This window comes from Podarcis filfolensis, assembly GCF_964270895.1.
Source record: "Podarcis filfolensis genome assembly, chromosome: 8".
Taxonomy (NCBI): domain Eukaryota; kingdom Metazoa; phylum Chordata; class Lepidosauria; order Squamata; family Lacertidae; genus Podarcis; species Podarcis filfolensis.
The window spans coordinates 5,228,869-5,251,835 of record NC_139611.1 but is presented as its reverse complement, the minus strand read 5'-3'; the positions used below and the strand labels follow the sequence as shown (position 1 = coordinate 5,251,835).

The 22,967-nt window shown below is 45.2% G+C and overlaps 1 protein-coding gene across 1 annotated transcript in view; it reads left to right on the top strand.

The window, feature by feature from the left end:
* Window positions 1-22,967, top strand: part of ANTXR1 (ANTXR cell adhesion molecule 1) — a 133,017-nt gene that overhangs the window by 74,367 nt on the left and 35,683 nt on the right. The window contains exons 13-14 of the mRNA XM_083629474.1: window positions 849-944; window positions 15,717-15,758. Of these exons, the coding sequence (XP_083485600.1) occupies window positions 849-944; window positions 15,717-15,758 (138 nt within the window). The remainder of the gene's footprint in view (window positions 1-848; window positions 945-15,716; window positions 15,759-22,967) is intronic.

Below are 22,967 nucleotides of genomic sequence, written 5' to 3'. Positions count from 1 at the left end.
TGCTTTTATTATTTTATCCAGCCTCCCTCCAAAAAACTCAAATCGCTACAGGTGGTTTCTTCTACACCTTTACCTTCACAACACCCTTGTGATGTAGGTTTGGGGGTGGGTGATTCCCTTAAGTAAGCTTTGTGGTGCAACAGAGATTGCTTTATTTATTGCATTTCTAACCCAACTTTTTCTCCAAGGAGCTCAAGGTGGCACAGGTGGTTCTCCCCCAGCTCATAGAATCATAGAATCATAGAATCATAGAATCATAGAGTTGGAAGAGACCACAAGGGCCATCGAGTCCAACCCCCTGCCAAGCAGGAAACCCCATCAGAGCACTCCTGACATATGGTTGTCAAGCCTCTGCTTAAAGACCTCCAAAGAAGGAGACTCCACCACACTCCTTGGCAGCAAATTCCACTGTCGAACAGCTCTTACTGTCAGGAAGTTCTTCCTAATGTTTAGGTGGAATCTTCTTTCTTGTAGTTTGGAACCATTGCTCCGTGTCCGCTTCTCTGGAGCAGCAGAAAACAACCTTTCTCCCTCCTCTATGTGACATCCTTTTATATATTTGAACATGGCTATCATATCACCCCTTAACCTCCTCTTCTCCAGGCTAAACATGCCCAGCTCCCTTAGCCGTTCCTCATAAGGCATCGTTTCCAGGCCTTTGACTATTTCATTTCATTTCATCCCCACAACAACTCTGTGGTGTAGATTAGGCTGAGAGGCAGTGACTCAGCCAAAGTCACCCAGTGGGGATTTGAACTCAGGTCTCCCAGGTCCCGGGCCACCATCCATAATCTCCCAGTCCTCTGTTCCCACACTGATCTTGCTCTCTTCTGCCTTCTCCTCTACAGTCTGATGGTACGATCCTGGCTATTGCTCTGCTGATCCTGTTCCTTTTGCTGGCGCTGGCTCTGTTGTGGTGGTTCTGGCCGCTCTGCTGCACCGTGGTAAGTTTCCTCCTGCCCACACTGGGATCTCTTCCCTCTTTAGCAGCTCCTCTGTGCTGATGGGCCAATGATTCAAGCAGCAAGGAAACAGCTCACACCAGAAACCTGCATCTGCTCTGCCAAGTGTTTTGTACAGAGCCAGGGATCTTGCTTTCCTCCCATCTCAGGTGCCCCAGTTTGTGTCCTGGGAGGTCAAAGCTGGAACTCGATCTCTACATCTGGGGCACAATATGAAGCAGGGCTCAGCCCCAGAAGCTGTTTTCCAGCCCCACTGCTACTTGGGCCTGGGCACATTCCTGGGCTGTCAGCGGGTGGGGTGGCCAGCCTGCATCTGAGCTGTACCTTTTCGAGCTTTTTGATTGGAATTGGCACTATTATAGGTGCCACATACGGCAATACCGATTCTGCATTTGTAAGAATGCAAACGTTTCATTTGGCAGTACCTAAACTTTGGTAAGGTAAAGGTAAAGGGACCCCTAACCATTAGGTCTAGTCGTGACCGACTCTGGGGTTGCGGCACTCATCTCGCTTTATTGGCCAAGGGAGCCGGCCAGCATGTGGCCAGCATGACTAAGCCACTTCGGGCGAACCAGAGCAGCGCACGGGAACACCGTTTACCTTCCCGTCGGAGCGGTACCTATTTGACGTGCTTTAGAACTGCTAGGTTGGCAGGAGCAGGGACGGAGCAATGGGAGCTCACCCTGTTGCGGGGATTCAAACTGCTGACCTTCTGATCGGCAAGCCCTAGGCTCTGTGGTTTAACCCACAGCGCCACCCGCGTCCCTAAACATTGGTACTTCCTGCCTGTTGAGATCAAGCACTGTATTATTTCTGGCTCCTGCTTGTTTAGAGAAGCCTACCCAGATGCTTGGAAAGCTGATGAGAATTTTAACCTGTTTTGGGGAAAACAAATGGTATGTTTTAGATTCTACGTTGTAATTTTTCCTTGATTTTATTGGGGTTTAAAAAATATATTTATAGAAATTTACAGAAATTTAAAAATTATATCCTGTCTTTCCCCCAGACTGGGATTCAAGGTGGCTTACACGAATTAAAACAACACAGATAAAATACATGAATCTAAGCCATGTTGGGCTTTATAGGCCATAACCAGCATTTTGAATTTTGCCCAGAAGCAGCCAGGCAGCCAGGGAGGGGAGCTATTGTAGCAAGAGAGTTGCAGTCTCCCTTGGAGAGTTGAAGGTATTTTGAAGGGGTGTTAGCCACTCATGGTGTGTGTGTGTGTGTGGCAGGGGGCTGAAATTTGGAAGGGTGTTTTGGGCCAGAAGCAGCAATGGAACAACAGCAACAAAACTGTGTTTGTGTACTGTGTCGGAAGTGATCCCGCTTTCAAATTAATCTTAGGAGCTGTGGTGTGCCCCCATCTTGGCATGCCTATCAGATTAATACCCTAGGGAGCATGGGCCAGGATGCACAGGCAGGCAGCAGCCAAGGACCCAAGACTGAGGTATCTGCAGAAGGCCTAGGGCAGGTATCCCCAACCTGGGGCCTTCCAGATTATTTAAAAAATAAGTGCCATCAGCCACAACAAGCACAGCTGGCGGTTGTCTAAAACTTCTGATGGGCACCAAGTTGGACTTGGAGTAGTATCTGGGCAGACACCATGGTGAGTTACTGTTTAGTAAGTTGTTGCACTTCTCCAGAAATCTGTTTGCTGTGCAGTTCCTTAAAAGGTAAGGGGACCCCTGACCATTAGGTCCAGTCGTGACCGACTCTGGGGTTGTGGCGCTCATCTCGCTTTATTGGCCGAGGGAGCCAGCGTACAGCTTCCGGGTCATGTGGCCAGCATGACTAAGCCGCTTCTGGCGAACCAGAGCAGCGCACGGAAACGCCGTTTACCTTCCTGCCAGAGCGGTACCTATTTATCTACTTGCACTTTGACATGCTTTCGAACTGCTAGGTTGGCAGGAGCAGGGACAGAGCAATGGGAGCTCATCCCGTCATGGGGATTCGAACTGTCGACCTTCTGATCGGCAAGTCCTAGGTTCTGTGGTTTAACCCACAGCGCCACCCACGTCCCAGTGTGCAGTTCCTTAGGAGCACAGAAAAAGGCACAAAATGTGGCACTGAGTTTGGGATACAGATTTTTAAGCATGTTTCTAGACCTCATGATTAGAACAGGAGGCATGAAAGTGCTGGGCAATGCCTGTGATGATGAGCCAGGGTGGTACAGTGCTTAGAGGGCCAGGTTAGGACCCAGGTTCAAATCCCTCCTCGGCCACTCGCTAGATGACCTGATGGCCGGTCATTCCCTCTCAGCCTAACTGACCTTACAGGGGTGTGAGGAGAAAATGGGGAGGGGGGCTATGTACTATCACCTTGATATCCTTGGAGGAGGGGGGGAATACAAACGTAATACAATAAATAATAAAGAAATGTTGGTGTTGATTATATTGTTGTTGATAACAAATAATGAGTGGGATTCACCTCAGAAGTCCCGTCAGTGGAAACTGTACAAAGCCTTCTGCTTGTGCAATGGGGCTTTCCTCTCTCCCCCCTTCCCAATTTACTTGGGAGGGGGTCAGGTGCACCCCCAGAACAGCACGGGGGGTGGGGGGTGGGAGGAGATTTTGTCTGCCAAGTTGGAATGCCCATGCTTACTAGGGTTCCCATATGTCTGGGCCATCGGAAACTGTGTCCGGGAAAATCCGGTGTCCGGTTTTGTTGTGTATTATCAGATTTTGCATTTTTGAAATACGGCAACCCTAGCTGACAGAATGATCATCTTAGTGTTAAATTCTTCCCAGTGTGTTTCTATAACGCTTTTGAGTATTCAAACCACGAGAGAGAGAGAGGGGGGGGGTAACCTTCACAATATGCATGGAGATGGAGGGGCAGAGGAATCAGCTTCTTCTGATGTTTGGGGGCCAGGAAGCAAGTTGCTTCTGTGCCCAGCACAACTCTTTGCAAAAGATGTGATTCCTGCATTTGCAGGGGGTCAGACTCAATGATCCTTTGGGTCCCTTCAAATTCTACAGTTCTATGAAAAGCAGAGTGACAGCAGTGGCGTAGCGTGGGTTGTCAGCACCCGGGGCAAGGCAAGTAATTTGCGCCCCCTAACCCGTGGATTTGCGCCCCCTAACCCGTGGATTTGCCCTAACCCCCAGATGTTGTGCCCGGTGCGGCTGGCCCCCCCTGCACCCCCCACGCTACGCCACTGAGTGACAGCACAACCCTATGACTTCTACTCAGAAGTAAGTCCCACTGAATTCAGTGAGACTTAATTCTAGGTAATTTTCCACAGGATTGCAGCCAGAATCACACAAAACATAAATGCTATTGAATAATAAAATAGAATAAATCATAATTTTTTGCTCATTTTTATGCAGGAAGCGGGAGGGGGGAGTTTTCTGGGCAAGGAGAACTGGGTGCAGAATGTCTGATTTCTTCCTTGTTTTTTTGTTTTAGCCCAGATACTGATACCCTGTGTGTATCCACCCTTAGAAAGTGGGTCCCAGAACAGGTTGCCCTCCTGATAGGTGTGTTTGAGTAAAGCATGTGTTTTAATTTAAACGGAAACCGTTCCCACCCAGCTGTGCTCCAGGCGAGATAAATGGCCAGCGTCATTTGGGGGCTGGGGATAATTAAATTCACCGACTTCAGTGGAGGAGTGCCATGGATTTTTCTGGACCAAATGGTCTTCCTGGCAAATGCTCATCGATAAACATAGTTTCCAGATGCATCATTGTTGATGATTCTCCAGTGTGTTCTGTCGAAGAAAGGATGAAAGATTGGGCTCATCACTCCAATTTACAGTAAATGTGGTGATGTCAAACCGAGGTCAGTTAGACAGTAAGTGAGATTTTAGTGTGTGTGTGTTCTGGCTCAGGCAGAAATCTCCTCCATCTTTCATTTCAGCAGGTGTCATACGCAGGTGGAGCAATGAGAGACAGGGGCCCCATCCGGACATGCAACCGAATGAGATGTTAGACTCCTGAGCTGGCAGTTTGGCCTGTGCCACTTCAGACTCCAAGAGGGTGGGGAGGGGGATGCTGTTTTTAGCACATCAGGAAGGGAGCTTCTAGCCTAATTCACTGCATTCCTTACAATCCTACTTTTCTACTTGACAGCGGTTTCTCTTCTTTTTAAATGTAGGGAACAATTTAAGTATTGTTACGTGGCATCCCAATCTCTGAGCAGTGAGAGACTTCAGTGGTTCAAGGTGCTTATTCAGGGTTTGGGGGCGCTGTGGTCTAGACCACTGAGCCTAGGGCTTGCCGATCAGAAGGTCACCGGTTCGAATCCCCGCAACGGGGTAAGCTCCCGTTGCTCGGTCCCTGCTCCTGCCAACCTAGCAATTCCAAAGCACGTCAAAGTGCAAGTAGATAAATAGGTACCACTCCGGCGGGAAGGTAAACGGCATTTCCGTGTGCTGCTCTGGTTTTGCCGGAAGCGGCTTAGTCATGCTGGCCACATGACCCAGAAAAACTGTCTGCAGAAGCGGACAAACGCCGGCTCCCTCGGCCTGTAAAGTGAGATGAACGCTGCAACCCCAGAGTCGTTCGCAACTGGACTTAACTGTCAGGGGTCCTTTACCTTTACCTTTTTTCCTTGGAATGAAGGTCAATGGAGACTGCGGTGTCTTTAGGCTATATGGTTTTATTTACACATCTATAGAAGATGAGCATAGGAAGAAGGGGCTCACAGCATTAGCACCCCAACAGATATTGCCTCGCTATGAGTCACAGCTTTGGACCCTGCACAGATTAAGCATGTCTCTGTGTCTCCTGTTTCCAGGTTGCTTCCAGCTCAGCACACACTCTCTGGATATTGTTCTCATACCTAGCAGCTAGGTGAGGGTGGTAGTGGAAGAAAGCCGCCTCCCATTAGACTGGAGGGCACCATCACTTAGTTGTAGCTCTTGCAACTTGGCTCATTCTTTTGGGATGTTGGTTTGCAGCATGGAGTGTCCTAGTGGCACATTCCAATGCCTCCCCATTTCAACCTCATTCTTCTCCAGCATGTGCAGACCAGAGTTCCCTTCAACTGAACTACTGAGATTCTGCTTTTCTGCTGTTAGCTGGGAGCGGAATTGCAGCGGAGCAGGAGTGAGCAACCTGCAACCCTGCCAGGGACACAACTTGTGCTGGGGAGTCCCAAGAACATAAGAAGAGCTTCCTGGATCAGGCCAGTGGCCCATCTAGTCCAGCATCCTGTCCTCACAATGACCAACCAAGGGAACATCATTTGCACACTCCAGACAAGACAAGGACATGGTGGGAAGAAAGTAATGTAATGAAATTTCAAGAGGGATAAATGTAAGGCTCTGCACTGAGACAGGACTAACCTGATCCACAAATACAGGTTGGGGGTGTGAAAAGGGGTCTTAGTAGATCACAAGCTTAACATGAGTCAACAGTGTGATGCAGCAGCAGAAATGGGCAATGCAATTCTAGGCTGCATCAAAAAAAGTAGAGTGTCAAGATCAAGGGAAATAATAGTCCTGCTCTATTCTGATCATGGCCACTGGTCCCATCACCTCCTGGCAAATAGAAGGGGAAGAAATGGAGGCAGTGAGAGATTTTACTTTCTTGGGCTGCATGATCACTGAAGGAAATCAGCCCTGAGTGCTCACTGGAAGGACAGATCCTGAAGCTGAGGCTCCAATACTTTGGCCACCTCATGAGAAGAGAAGACTCCCTGGAAAAGACCCTGATGTTGGGAAAGATGGAGGGCACAAGCAGAAGGGGACGACAGAGGACGAGATGGTTGGACAGTGTTCTCGAAGCTACCAGCATGAGTTTGATCAAACTGCGGGAGGAAGTGGAAGACAGGAGTGCCTGGCGTTCTCTGGTCCAGGGGGTCACGAAGAGTTGGACACGACTAAATGACTAAACAAGGTTCTGCCTTGGTCAGACCTCATTTGGAGTCCTGTGTCCAGTTTGAGAAGGATATTGACAAGTTGAAAGGTGTGCAGAGGAAGACAACAAAGAGGATCAGGGGTCTGGAAACCAAGCCTTATGAGGATCGGTTGAGGGACATGGGGATGTTTAGCCTGAAGACTGAAAAGTGAAAGGATAGCCATCTTCAAATATGTGAAGGGCTGTCCCAGGGAAGATGGAGCCAACTTGTTTTTTGCTGCTCCCGGGGGAAAGGACCAGAACCAATGGATTCAAATGACAAGAATAGTGATTCTGGCTAAATCTTAGGAAGAACTTTCTGATGGTAAGAACTGTTAGACTGTGGAATGGACTGTCTCAGAAGGTGGTGGGTTCTGCTTCATTTGAAGTCCTTAAACAGAGCTTGGATGGCCATCTCCTAGGGATTCTTTACCCGTGATTCCTGCTGTGCAGAGGGTTGGACTAGATGAACCTTGGCAGCCCCTTCCAATTCTATGATTCTGTGAAAGCATCACTCCAAATGCCATAATTCTCATGGAAATATCTGGTGATGAGAAAAGTAATGTTGGATCCATTTGGAAAAATTTGGTTCTCACCCTGGACTTTAATTAACCCAAAGGATCTGAAATGTTGGAGGAAAGAGGAATGTAAGAATAACTGAAGAATGTTTGATTATTATTGAGGGTGAAGCTGGAGAGGAAACGCAGATGCTCAGCTGTAACCCCCAAGGAACAATTACAGTGGAACTTACACATTTTCCCATCAGCGTGGAGGAAATAATGAGGTTCAGAATGGTTTGACAGCCGCCCTTTCCATCCATGGAGCTAATGACAAGCATTGTTTATCTGGCCTATTAGGATGCATTCCAAAAAAATAACATTGCTTGATTATTATTATTTTAAGCGAAGAAACATACGAGGAAAGTTGTGAGAAATGATCTTGAGCAAAATGTGCACAGTGGAAACAGCACCAGGCAACCCAGCGGAAAGTTTTCTTTTGCAAACCTCCTTGGAACGAGTTGCAAGCTTAGCAATGGCTAGATTCCTGCTGGATCAAGCCAAGGACCCATCTAGTCCAGCATCCTGTTCTCACAGCGGCCAACCAGATGCCCGTGGGAATCCAGAGAGCAGAAAATGAGCACAAGAACCGTCTCCCATCCCATGGCTTTCTGCAACTGATATTCAGAAGTGTTGCTGCCCCTGACTGTGGAGGTAGAGCATAGCCATCACGCCTAGGAGTTCCTGATAGCCTCCTTCTCCATGAATTTGTCTAATCCTTTTAAAAAGTCATCCAATATAGTAGCTATCACTGCCCCCTGTGGCAGTGAGTTCCATTGGTTAACTATGCGCTGCGTGAAGAAGTATCCATCATGAGATTTAGATGCTTTGGGTCTAAAGTGGTGCGTTGTTTTTAGCCTAGCTTTTTTTGTTGTTTCTGTGAATGGAATTCGTCTCTGCCTGTTGAAGCTAAATGGGCGAGACGTTACAGGGCAACACCTACTGCATTTGGCTTCACTCAGTGACCCAGTGTGCTTTGCTGCTGCTGCTGCTCCCATTCTTTATGCCATCAGCTCATAGCATGGTGCTTGCCATTCGTACTATTGAGCAGTGGAAACAAAGAAGCAGAAAAAGGAAAGGAAAATGTCTGGTTTTAATCTCAGTCCCCCTCTGTGGCAGGGATGGACACAGGGCGGTATATGTTTCATGTTAAACAAAGCTGTCCATGTATACATTTTTCATTCTTGGAGCTGAAAATGAAATGCAAACATTTAGAGTGTAGACATATCATGGTCCCAGGACTTGGACTCCAGTGCTGCTGCCTTGCAAGAGGAGGGCTGGAACATCGCAGACCCTAAGAAGTCAGCGAGAGCTTTTCCCTGGCCCCTCTCCACAAGGGCCTAAAAGCAGAGCAGTGTTGAGCAAGGCACAAACAGGACTGACACATTCACAAGACAGTATGAAGAAGCAGATTCTCTTAACAATATCCTTTCACAGTCTCTTTTTACAATTTTTGCATCTCTTGACATGTAGGCCATCTGTTAAAGCATATCCTATCCACTACAACAGCTAGTAAATGCTCCTCCACCATCAATTTTATCTAATCCCCTTCTACAGCTATCCAAACTAGAAGCCAACATGATATATTGTGGCCATGAGTTCCATCCATTAACTATGCACTTTCTTTGTCCATCACTGCATATACCTCTTGTTGGTGGGTTTCATCGAATGATGCTGCATTCTTACGAAAGAAGGAGAGGAGGTGGAGAAAACCCTCTTTCAGATACTCCCTTGAAGAGCATGTTGAAGACTCTTCAGCGGCCTCTCCCTCTGGGCACTTGTGTGGATTGGGCCCTGAGAGGGAAGGCATACTTTAAGCAAAAAGTAAGGTCACCACAACTTCCATCATAGAGCTTCAATATGCTGATGACAACATAGTGTGTGCACACTCGGAGGATGGCCTCCAAACCATCCTAAATATATTTGCAGAAGCTTATGAAAAGCTTGGCCCATTGCTCAACATCCAAAAAACCAAAGTGCTGCACCAACAAGCACCAAACAGCCCCTCTGCAGCACCACAAATCCAACTCAATGGTGTAACATTGGAAAATGTCAGTCACTTCTCCTACCTGGGCACAGGGCCATCATTGATGACGAAATCCAGCATCGCCTGAGCTCTGCGAGTGCAGCTTTCTCCTGATTGAAGTGCAGAGTGTTTGAGGACCAGGACATTTGCAGGTAAACTAAAATGCTTATTTACAAAGCTATTGTACTGCCAACCTTACTATATGCTTGTGAAACATGGACCACTTACAAACACCATCTCCAACTCCTCACAAGATTCCATCAACAGTGTCTCTGAAAAATTTTGCATATCACTTGGGAAGACAGGTGAACTTATGCCAGTGTACTGGAAGAAGCAAAGATCACCAGTGTCGAAGCAATGATTCTTCAACATCAACTTCGTTGGACTAGTCATGCTGTTCAGATGCCTGATTGTTGTCTTCCAAAGCAACTACTCTATTCCAAACTTAAAAATGGAAAGTGTAATCCTGGCGGTCAACAAAAGAGGTTTAAAGACTCTCTCAAGGCAAATCTAAAATAAAAAGTAGTATAAACACCAACACTGGCCTGCGAGTGCTCCAATTGGAGAACAGCCTTTATCAAAGGTGTCATGGACTTTGAAGACGCTCAAACTGAGGATGAAAAATGCTGGCAGACCCTCACCATGATCAACTCCCGCCCAGAAACCTATGTCCCCACTGTGGAAGGACGTGTGTATCCAGAATTGGCCTCTGGATAGGAGAAGAGATAGACGATAAAAAACAGTAGATTTAATTTAGACTTGTTATCTTATTATTTGCATATAAGTGATGGCTCTAAAAGTTCTGACCTGGAACGTGAATGGACTCAACAATAAAAATAAAAGGAACCAGATTGCGCATATTTTACTAAAAAAGAACCTCGACTTAATCTGTCTACAAGAGACTCACGTAATAAGAAAGCATGAGAGAATTTTAAGCAATAAGAGATTAGGATTGGATTTTGTGGCTTCAGATAGAGTTAAGAAACGAGGAGTGGTTCTATATATAAAGGAAAAACTTGATCCAAAATTACTGTATAAAGATGAACAAGGGAGAATGATTGTAGTACAGATTATGTTTCAAGGAGTAAAGATTATTGTCGTCGGACTATACGCACCTAATGACAGAAAAGCAGGCTTTTTCTCTGAATTAGGTATTAAGTTAACAGAGTGGATGGATCAAAAAATGATAGTGATGGGTGACTTTAATGGGGTGGTGTTACCAAATCTGGATAGATCAACAAGAAAACAAGAGATTAAGGAAGGCAAGCTACCACAGACTTTTTTTGATTTGGTTGATAATATGGGACTAATTGACGCGTGGAGATTCAAAAACCCTACTGTAAAACAATATACTTTTTTCTCAAATCCTAACCAGAGTTGGGGGAGAATAGATGGTATTTGGATCACTAAGGAATTGATACAGAACTTAATCAAATCTGAAATTCTCCCACAGACTATATCTGATCATAACCCAGTATATTTAGAGTTAAAGGGTAAAGAGGCTAGAGTACTTAGATGGAGAATGAACGAATCTCTATTTAATGATCAAAAGATAGTGATTAAGGCAAAAGAAACAATTGAAGAGTACTTCAAGTGGAATTTAAATAAAGGGACAGCTTTAGAAACGGTTTGGGACGCAGGGAAAGCCGTCATGAGGGGCTTTCTAATTCAGAAAAACAGCCATCAAAGAAAAGAAAAAGAGAAAAAGAAGGAGGAGATTTTAGTACAGTTAATGGAGAATGAAAGACAATTAACTATTAAGCCAGGTGATGAGACTATAAAACAAAATATAAAGTTATTACAAGCCCAATTTTCTATGATAGTAAACCAGGAGATTGAGTGGAAAGTCAAAATGTTGAAACAGAAGAGTTTTGAATCCGCTAATAAAATAGGGAAATACTTGGCCTGGCAACTAAGAGAAAGGAAAAAACAAAATATGATCTGTAGGATAAGGGATGGAGATAAGATAGTGGAAGACCCAAATGAAATAAAAAGGTTGTTTCAGAAATACTATAAGGATTTATATAAAAGAGGTAAGGAGACAGGCTATGATATAGAACGCTATCTGAAAGAACATCATTTACAACAGATATCAACCGAAGAAAAAGAATTATTAAATCAGCTGATTACAGAGGAGGAGGTAAGGAAGGCAATATCAAAGATGAAAATCGGTAAAGCGCCGGGGCCAGATGGTCTGTCAACCAAATATTATAAAGTACTAAGTGATCAAATAAGCCCAACCCTATGTGAAGTGATGAACAATACTTTAAAAGAAGGGAAGACCCCGAATACCTGGAAGGAAGCCTATATTACATTAATTCCTAAAAAAGATGTGGATGCCTTAGAGGTGAAAAACTATAGGCCAATTTCATTATTAAATAACGACTATAAACTGTTTGCGGATGTAATGGCAGAAAGATTAAAAAAAGTATTAAATAACAGAATCCATAAAGATCAAACGGGCTTCCTTCCAGGGAGACAATTGAAGGACAACGTAAGAAATGTGATAGATATCATTGAATATTTGGAAACTAGAATAGACAAACAAGCCGCTTTGATTTTCATTGATGCCGAAAAGGCCTTTGATAACGTTTCTTGGTGCTTCCTGACAGAAAATCTAAAAACGTTGGGGCTGGGTGAAAGGTTTAGAAAAGGTATAGAAGCTATCTATAATGAACAAAAAGCTAAGCTAATAATAAATAACTCAACATCAGAATTTTTTGACATATCTAAAGGGACTAGACAAGGCTGCCCCCTGTCTCCTCTGTTATTTATAACAGTACTTGAAGTACTTACTAAGAGACTGAGAGAGGCAGTGGAAGTGAAAGGGATTAAGGTAGGGATTAAAGAACATAAGATAAAAGCTTTCGCGGATGATATTGTATTAACTCTAGAAGACCCAAAAAATAGTATGAAAGAAGCCTTGCAAAAATTTGAAGAGTTTGGAGCGGTATCAGGCCTCAAGATTAATAAAAATAAGACTAAAATGTTGACTAAAAATCTAACTAAGGAAGATATTGTAGAACTAGAACAAAAGATGGGAATTATGACAGCAAAGAAAGTGAAATATCTTGGAGTGTGGATATCAGCGAAAAATATTAACCTATATAAGGATAATTATGAAGTCACTTGGAAGAATATTAAGAAAGATCTTGAAATCTGGGAGAGATTGAGGTTATCCTTTCTGGGGAGGATAGCAGTTATCAAAATGAACGTTCTCCCCAGAATGTTATTTTTGTTCCAAACCATTCCGGTACTAAAAGGTCTAAAGCAGTGTAAAGAGTGGCAAAGAGCCTTAGCGAGATACATCTGGCAAGGCAAAAGACCACGAATAAAAATGAAAATATTGGTGGACAAAAAAGAAAGAGGGGGATTCTCTCTACCGGATCTAAGTTTATATTATGAAGCGGCGTGTTTATTGTGGCTGAAGGATTGGATAAGATTGGAAAATAGGGACATCTTGGACTTGGAAGGTTTCGATAACAGGTACGGGTGGCACTCGTACCTGTGGTACGAAAAGGTGAAAGTTCATAGAGGCTTTCTAAATCATATTTTTAGGGGACCACTATTCCAAGTATGGGAAAGAAATAAAAATATATTGGAAAGGAAGACACCTTGGTGGATTTCACCAATAGAGGTGTTAACTATAAAAAAAATAAACATGGAAGGGAAGAATGCCACCTATGAAGAACTAACTTGGAAGACAGATAAAGGGATTAAACTTAGACCATATGAAGAGATCAAAAATTTATTTACAGGGTGGTTGCAATACCACCAAGTAAATGATCTGCTAAAAGAAGACAAAAAGAAAGTAGGATTTGAAGATAAAAAATCTAAATTTAATGTAGAAGTTATAGAAGGTAAGAACAAAACACTGTCAAGGATGTATGATATTTTGCTGGAGTGGTATACAAAAGATGAGGAGGTGAAGGAGGCTATGACTAAGTGGGCGATAGATATTGGATATAACATCGACTTTGAGAGGTGGTTGGAACTATGGAACAAGAATATGAGATTTACGGCATGCACGGCACTAAAGGAAAACCTGTGGAAAATGATCTACAGGTGGTATCATACACCAGTGAAATTAGCGAAGATTTATAAGTTGAAGGATAAAAGATGCTGGAAATGTAGAGAGGTAGAAGGTGACCTCTACCATATGTGGTGGTCGTGTTGCAAAGTGAGAGGCTTTTGGGAATTGGTTTATAATGAACTTAAAAAAATCTTGAAATATACATTTCCCAAAAAGCCAGAAGCTTTTTTGTTAGGAATGGTCGGTAAAGAAATTAAAAAAGAAGACAAGACCTTGTTTCTATATGCTACGACAGCTGCAAGAATTATGTTAGCACAAAATTGGAAATTAGAAGTAATACCTAACATAAGTGATTGGCAGGTTAAAATGATAAATTATGCTGAGCTTGACAGAATATCAGGAAGAGTAAGGGACCAAGACGAACAGAAATTTCATGAAAATTGGAAGAAATATTTAATGTATATGGAATCTAAATCTCAGGTGACACTGGCGGGGTTGAAATAACTCTAACAGCGGGAAAGGCCTATGTAAAAGAGTTAAAAAGTACGCGACTATATAATTTATTCGATACTTACCAAAGGAGTGGAGGGAAGTCCAAGGCTCAGTTGAGACTAGTTCAGTTATGTATTTTATTTATGATTTGTGAAGTGGATATAATTTGTATAAGGTATGTGGTGGATTTTTTGTTTATGTTTTTCCTGGATATATGTGCAAATATGAATAAAAATTTATAATTTAAAAAAAAAAAAAAACAGAATTGGCCTCCACAGTCACATACTGGCTCACTGTTAAAACCGTGTTCATGGAAGACAATCTTACTTGGCTACGAGTGCTCTTCAAAGAAGACAGGTGGGCAGGCAAGGGCTTGGAGAGGAGGAGGTGGGGCCCAGAGAGTGGGCTGCACAAAATCTCAAACCAGCAGTCGATCTGTACAGTGGTTCCCAAAGTGGGTGAGACTGCCATGAAGGGAATTACCTGGGGGGGGGCAGGCCAAGAGGCAGGGGGGCAATGGAGGTGTAAAAGACTATTAGACTTGAAAAGCTGGAATCACTGGATGAGGTTAATCAATTTTGTTGAATCAGTTAAACCAAATAGTTTTAATTGAATTGATGTGGAACTAATTGTTACTGCTTTGAAATTGATTGTACTATTATCTTCCTTAGTGGGTTGTGCAAACCACTATTCTGAACAATGCTTTCTGTAGGAAAGGGGGCACCTGGAGTGAGTTTATGGCACCAGGTTTTCCAGAAAAAGTTTGGGAACCACTGACCTATACCTGTTGATTTGTATGGTGCTGGTGAATTAAACCTCCTGTAGCTTCATTGGCCTGGTTTATTTTGCTCCTTCTCACGTAGGGAGAGATTGAGCTCTTTGTTCCTCTCCAAGGCTGCTGCATCTGAGGTTTAGGAGAGATGCTTGCCATGCCTCTGTTTTCGCTTTCCTGCTGGATGGACTCCATGCTACTCTTGGAGAGAATCGCTGTGGCATTTGCCAGCTCCTTGCTACGTTGGAGGTGCTTTTTTGTGTGTGCAAGAAATAGCAGCCTCGCACACGCATCAGCTTTGACAGTTTCTATGGTGAAGACCCCAGGCCTATTTTTTTAATAGAAAACCCAAACACAACCCCTCACATGCAGAGTAAAATTCTGGACTCAATGTACTTTTGTTAAATGTATTTATTTAATTTTCATCCCACCCTTCCTTCAAGGAGTGTTGGCTGGCACCTGTGCTCATCCATCCCACATTTTATCCTCAGAGCTATTCAGGAGAGATGGGCGGGGGACAAAGCTACACTTGATCCTTGTTGCTGTGTGCCAAGGAACAAATCAATTAGGCAAAATGTGGATTTTGTGAGTACGTATTATTGTGGGTTTGGTGTGGGTCAGTCTGGATGATGCCCTGAGCCCCTTCCAGTTCTTGCAGTCCTGCACCCAGGGAGGGTTAGAATGTAAGAGAAGAGTTTGCTGAACTGGTCAGACAAGTTTCTTTGTAAGAAATGACCTTAGCTGGCTACTCAAGTGTCCTGGTCAGCATCTCAAAAGAATGAGGCAGTTTGTGAGAGCTACACCTAAGTGATGGTGCCCTTCAGGCTAAGGGGCGGGCCTCTCGTCCATCCACCTCACTTAGTTGCATGATAGCCGGAGAAAGTTTGTCCATGCACTGTCCATGCTTAGAACTACTCTCTAACCATTTTTTGACATGTTCTGGGAAGTGAGTCTTGACTGAGTTTAAAACCTGACTGTAGAGCAGCCTGGCTATGGCCTAACCCCCTGTGTTTCTTCTTCATTCTTTTTAGATCATTAAGGAGCCTCCCCCACCCCCCATGGAAGACAGCGAGGTAAGTGCCCACTTCATTATGGCTTCTGAATTGCTCCTCTTGCCTTTGCTTTGTGTCTTTGCCCTGTGGGGAACTCAGTTGCGCCGTCCATCCCTGTAGAAAGCAGCTTTGTAAGCCCTCTGCTTGAGGCTTGAGAAGCACTGAGCCTTGGACTTGCAAAGCTCCTTTTGCAGTGCTTCTCTATCACCTGACAACCAGCTGGAGAGTGTTGTGCAAGGGACTTTGACAGGTAGGTTGTAATGGCACCAGGTGATTGATAGGTGGGTTTTTCCTGCTGGCCTGTCAAAGTTGGCCTGTAGGGCTGGTGGGGACGGATATGGATCTGGCCCACTGGGCCAATCACCTTCCCCACTCCTGTGTGCTGGCTATCTCCCTTGTATTAATTCAAACTGTACCGTGTCATTCAGTGATAAGATGCTGGATGTGAAATGCGATGTGTTTGCTGTCGATCACCTCCTTTTTTTTGAAACCTCCGGATGTTGCTCTGAATCGTGAAACCTCTTGAATTATGTTGCAGTTTGAGTTCTGCTTGTTTGTTTTCATTGAGAACTTCGGTTTGAGTGAGGCCCAAGCTAACCAACACCATCAAAATCCCGTGTCCTGGTGATTATTCTCCTGGGTGCAAACCTGAGCATTTGTTCATGGAAATGGACGGTTCAATTCGGTTCCCAAATCTGAATTGCTGTGTTGTTGTCTCGGGTCCATTTCTTCACCCACATGGCAAGAGGGCCAAGCCACTGGCCAGCCTGTAATTGGATAATGCTTGCAACTGATGTCATCTTGCCCACTTAACAACTAGCGATAGACACACTTGGCAGATCCGCTGCATTCAGTAGCATGGTTGCAATTTAGCAAAAAAGGTGATTATGACTTCTGTTGAGAGGAGCCTTCTTGCAAGACCAAAGCAATCGTCTGTGTTCTTTTCCTGGAGAGACTGAACTCCTAGAAGCCGTTGCTGTTCCAGCACCTGAGCACAAGCACTGTTGACCTGGGTAGACTGAGGGAGGTCTGGGTAGACTGGGAGCCAGTGTGGTGTAGTGGATAAGAGCAGTGGACTCGTAATCTGGGGAACCGGGTTCGTGTCTCTGCTCCTCCATATGCAGCTGCTGGGTGACCTTGGGCCAGTCACACTTCTTTGAAGTCTCTCAGCCCCACTCACCTCACAGAGTGTTTGTTGTGGGGGAGGAAGGGAAAGGAGAATGTTAGCCGCTTTGAGACTCCTTCGGGTTGTGATAAAGCGGGATATCAAATCCAAACTCTTCGTCTGCAGCTCAGTGTCTGAGACAGGCTTTGCATGGAGAAGGACCCAGGTTAAAACCCTGGCATTTCCCTGTAAGACTGAGAAAGGCTTTTGTCTTAAATCTTGGAGAGCTGGTGCCAGGTAATGGAGATGATCCTGACCTTGATGGACCAATGAGCTTTGACTCAAGATTTGTCATGGATGCAGCCTCATTGTTTCCTATAAGAGGTATCTTTGCCTCGGACCACTTTGGACAGGACTTGCTTCAACTCTGTCTCCCTGTTCACTGTCAAGGGGTGATAGTTTGGAGAAGTGGAAGTCCACACCAATGGAGGGCTTCCCTTCACTAGTCATTTTTAGGGTGCTTTTTTCCACCCTTGGATAATCTGATGGAGGTGCACAGGGCAGGGAGGAAAGCATGCACCTCCCCAAAAAAGCCTCCTCCAGGATCTTGGGACAATAGAGAAGGGGTGCATTCCCCCATCTTGCCCATGTTGAAGGGGCAAACAAGTGGGGCAGTGGCCAAAGCTCTGAAGTGTGTCCAGTACATTAGAACCAGCTTGCTTTACTTCGGGGAAGGTTCACATAAGCTCGTAAGAGACCATTTGCATTCAGCATTTGGGCTTCAACCAAAGTGGGTGCAACTTCCTAAGATATCACCCCATGGGGTTCTCAACCATAAAAGCTTGTGACCTGGGCGCTTAGTGAATAAGCATGAATGACTGGGGCAGAGATTTAGCTCCAGTGACAGAGGAATCTTTTTTCTCTGTGGTTCTGGTTCTATCTAGCCAGAGGGACATGGGGCTGTTGGTCTAGCAGAGCTGGTTCAGAAACTAACATGTTCAACAAAATGTATAACTGTATAAGAACCTAAGAACAGCCTGCAGCATCCTGTTCTCACAGTGGCTGAAGTGTGAGAACAGTTGTGGAAAACTAGCAAGCAGGACCTTCTGGAGGCATAGGGACTGCCTTCTCCTCCATGAATTTGTCTAATCCTCAAGTTAGTGCCCATCCCTGCCTCCTGTGGGAGGGAGTTCCATAGTTTAACGAAATGCTTCCTTTCATCTGCCCTGAATCTTCCAACATTCAGCTTCGTTAGATCCACAAGTTCTATCAAAGGTTATTCTAACTCTAGGACAGCCATTGGCCACCTGGTTCCTGCCAGATGTTTTGAACCACAACTCCCATGAGCTCCAAGCAGCACAGCTGATGGGAATTGTAGTCCCAAACACCTGGAGGTTGTTGAAGGCTGCTTTGGGAACCTTAGGCTAGGTAGTGGAGTGCCCTTGTGAGGTACCTAGGAGGGAATATCAGATGAAGCCCAAGGTTTTCCAGAAAAGGAAAGTTTTGCTAAAAGACTAAAATAATATGCAGTATACTTGAAGGCTGTCCCAGAGAGGAAAGGGTTATAGAGGGAGTGGGAAAGGAGTTGGCAGAGACCCCAAGGCTGCTGCACAGTTATGCTTTAGCAGGGGGGAAGGGAAGGGGGAGCAATGGAAGTTGGAAAACTGGCAAGAGAGACAGAAAGAAATAGGGAGGGAGCACGTTATACCTTTCCTTCCATATGATCTGTCCAAAAACAAGTCAATGGAGGGGGGGAGGGTCCTCAGCTCCAGGGTGAATCCCCCCAAAGAGAAACCATGGCATGGCATTGTTAGTCAATGATTGCTGGATGAGTTTGTGTGTGTGCAGCGATGAATATTCAAAGGCTGAAAAGGAGTCAAGTCAAGCTGAGTGTGTCTCACTAAGATTGTTTTCACTCAGATCATTGATAGTGTCAGAAAGACCAAACTAATGACAGGCTGGGTAATGACCAGAAGGAGAATTCCTCAGTAAACAAAAGGGAAGGATGGTCGTCTAATAGTCTAAACTGGATGCTAGCGGAGTAGAATCACTTTGGCCAGAAGAGGCCACAGCTGTTGGACTAGCCTCGGCTGGTGGAAGGCACACTTGCACTGCCCCACAGTGGCCACATGAAACCAAGCTGGCTCCACCTTCAGGTATCTGACGATGGCTATCGCATCGCCTCTCAGTCATCTCTTCTCCAGGTTAAACCACCTCAGCTGCCTCAGCTGTTCCCTTGATCACCTTGGTCTTTCAAGCAGACTGTTAGACTTCACCTTCCTGGGCAGACAAAGGGGGGGGAGGCCCCCTCTCATTTAACAACATTCTCGTCCTTCAGGTTGATGCAACTGTTAAGAAAGCAGCTAAAAAGGTAAAGGGACCCCCTGACGGTTAGGTCCAGTCATGACTGACTCTGGGGTTGCGGCACTCATCTCGCTTTATTGGCCGAGGGAGCCAGTGTACAGCTTCCGGGACTAAGCCGCTTCTGGCGAACCAGAGCAGCGCACGGAAACGCCGTTTACCTTCCCGCCAGAGCGGTACCTATTTATCTACTTGCACTTTGACGTGCTTTCAAACTGCTAGGTTGGCGGGAGCAGGGACCAAGCAACGGGAGCTCACCCCGTCGCAGGGATTCAAACCGCCGATCTTCTGATCGGCACTTCCTAGGCTCTGTGGTTTAACCCGCAGCGCCACCCGCGTCCCTAAGAAAGTTGCTCGTCAACTGTTAATTTAAAATAAAGCACCAAAGTTTTCGACTCAATAAGTATGAGGGATCTTTGAAAACTCATAGGAATCAACACAGACAATCATTACAGACCTTAAATACCCTCCCCAGAGAGCTGTACTCCTGTGCTGTACTGAATGGAATTTCGAACACGGTTTTGTGTTTATGTGTTACGCTGGATCTGTTGCCAAATGCATCTTGCTTTTCCACCGAAAGCATGACTTAATAGGGGGTCCAACCCCAGTACCAGGTTAGTGAAGTGCTGCTTGCAGGTGTAGAAGGATTAAGGCCCGGCAACCCTGTACCCCTGTAGCTTTCGGAGTCCGTGAAGATTTGGCAGCCGCCCATTTGCACTGCAGAGCTGTTGGTCTAGCTTTTATCTGTGTTTATTATTCCTTTCCAGATTGTTTCCTTTTTCCCTCTCCCTGAAAGATCTCATGGGCAGATATAGTTAAATAAACTGGAGGGCGAGCAGCGGCACTCAGTGCAGCAGGAAATGCATTATTACCCACCAGCATGTTGTACAGGACATCTCCCCCTCCTCTCCCGGTCACCCCAGGCTCATGCCTCACTGGTGGGAAGGGCAAAGGCGGGGAGAATGGCGCCTTGTAGCAGAGCCAGGGACCTCAAGGGAAGGGTGTGGAACTTGAATGCAACCCCGATGTGATTGGGAACAGATGAGAAGCAGGTTCTGGGCCTGGAAGGTGAAGCTTTCGCAAGCAACACTGGGTCGCCGAGGTAGGGAGTGCGCTGTGGGAAGAAGAAGCTGCTTCCTGTAGCCAAAGCAATAGTTCACTAAGCCAGTGGCAACTGAAATTTTAAACATCTTATGACTGCACAGCATAGGAGCCAACTCTTGGGGCCGAGGTCCCTTCCGCAGCCCCCATAAAATATTTGAGGGTCCCCCGCAAAGTTGATGGGCATTGCCATTCAAATGGTATTCATGTGCCATGTCTTGGGATCGATGATGTGGGGCGGGACTTTCCCCCCTCCCCATATTTTATTTGTCGGCACCCCTGCCACACAGAATCTCTGAGCTGTTTTGCTTGCCTTCCCAAACCAAAACTAAAAAGTTAACCATTGCTTTCATCTTCAAATACCGGAAAATGTCACATGGAAGCTTGTTTTCCGCTGCTCTGGAGGGGAGGATCTGAACCGATGGATTCCAATGGCAAGAAACTTTAGAAATAACTTTCTGAGGGTAAGAGCTGTTCGGCAGTGCAACAGACACCCTACTAGGAAGGTGGTGGACGATTCTTCAGTGGAGGTTTCCAAACAAGGGGTTGGATAGCCACACATCAGGGATTTTTGAGCTGTGGTTCCTGTATTGCAGGAGGTTGGACTAAATTATTCTTGGGCTCCCCTTCCAGCTCCACAGTCCTATAATTCTATACATCCATTGGCCGTACTGTGAGGCCTGGTAGCTTTACTTTCACTATTGGTAATAATAAACAAGAGTACTCTTTAGATTACAAGGACAGAGTGAGTGACAGAACGTTTCAGTCAGCTGTTTTTGTTTCTTATAGCGGCATCAAAACATAAATAAATCAAGTAATGTTGGGTTCTTGTTTTGCTTTTCATTGTGGGTTTTGCAACTCATCTTCTGGCAGTCAGGTGACAGTTGACCCATCAAGTCAAATAGACTCCACATGGCTGACTTCTCCCTTTCTTTCTTTCTTTCTTTCTTTCTTTCTTTCTTTCTTTCTTTCTTTCTTTGCAGTAATGGAGCAAAAAATAGAAAAATTACCAACACCCACTTCAGAAAATCCCAAACTCCAAGATAGAAAATAGATACTGTAATATTTATATTTTATTGAAACGGCTTGTGTTGGAAAGAAGTAATTTGTTTCCAGCCCCTTGATGCCAGATTTGAATCCTGAGAATATGTCATATTTTTAAGTATTTCCTGGCAACTGGCCTCTGGCCTCTGAGTTCTAGTCTGTGGCCCTCTAGGTGTTGTTGGGCAGCCCTGACCATTGGGCATGCTGGCTGGAACAGATGGAGGTGGAGCCAAATCAGAAATGCCTCAAATGGCATTTGGACCTGCCAAAGCTTTCCTCCTTCTTACCAAATAGCTGTAGCGCAGTCCATGTCACTAGAGAATCTTCACTACACAAACTCTGTTTTTAGCGCCAGAGAACCTTCAATTTCATATCAAAGAAATAACCTACCTCTAGCCTTTGGGCACCACAGAAAAACCAGGAAAATGTGTGAGGGAAGGCTCAGAAAATAGATCTACCTCAAGCAAAAATTATTTGGTAGAATTGAAGCGGTCAAGGGGTATGACAGATACCCAAGCTCTTCCTAATCTTGTTTCATTCCTAGCTGATGGGATGCTTTTTCCATGTGTTTTGAAGGGCTCTTGGAAGCAGAAACGTTCTGACGTTGCCAACAAATGATGCTCATTCAGGAACAGATGGTTCCAAATTTTGTAATGTGAGACAAATAAGTATTTTGGAGGAGAGGTTGCTGTTTTTGTGACGGTGGATCTCTTCCTGCAAAAAAAAAATAAATAATCTTTTTCAAACTGTAGCTAAAACATACATATATATATATATATATATATATATATATATATATATATATATATATATATGTATGTTTTAGCTACATATATATCAGTGTCTCGTACCCTTAAATGCACTTTCCTGAAAGTTTGGCTGGTTCAGGTGGGGGTGTTTTACCCGAGCAGCAGCACCAGTGAGGAGACTATGTCAAACTATTCTTCCTGTGTGTTGGCCAGGAAATGGCTGTTTCCTTAAGAAAAAGAGGGAGAAATACGGCCTGCAAGGGGCAGGAGGCTTGCTTTTTTATTTCAGGAACCACCGGAACATACTGGTGCGGGAGAAAGACTGACTTGCATGCAGGTCTCATGTTCAATCTCCAGCAGCACCTCCAGATACGGTGGGAATGTCCCCTGCCTGAAGCCCTGGAAAGCTGCTGCCAGTCAGTGTGGACAATACTGAGCTATTTGGACCAATGGTCTGACTCTGCATTTACTCCACGTTCCCAGACTAAAGCAGACCAAGTTGGGCCACCCGCTGTTGTTCGCCTTCTGGGTGTGCTGGCTCAAGGTGCTAACCCTGGTTCTGAGAACTGGGTCCTTTACTCTGCCCTGAAGTGCTAGAGCAGGCATAGGCAAACTCAGCCCTCCAGATGTTTTAAGACTACAATTCCCATCATCCCTGACCACTGGTCCTGTTAGCTAGGGATGATGGGAGTTGTAGTCCCAAAACATCTGGAGGGCCGAGTTTGCCTATGCCTGTGCCAGTGGATTGTATGCCATATTATGGCGACGGGCACCCACCTGCACCCAGGAGGGGCAGCAAAATACCCTGGTTGACCCATGGCCCCAAACATGCATGGGTGCAACTTCTGCTTGTGTGGGGTCAAGTGGGGC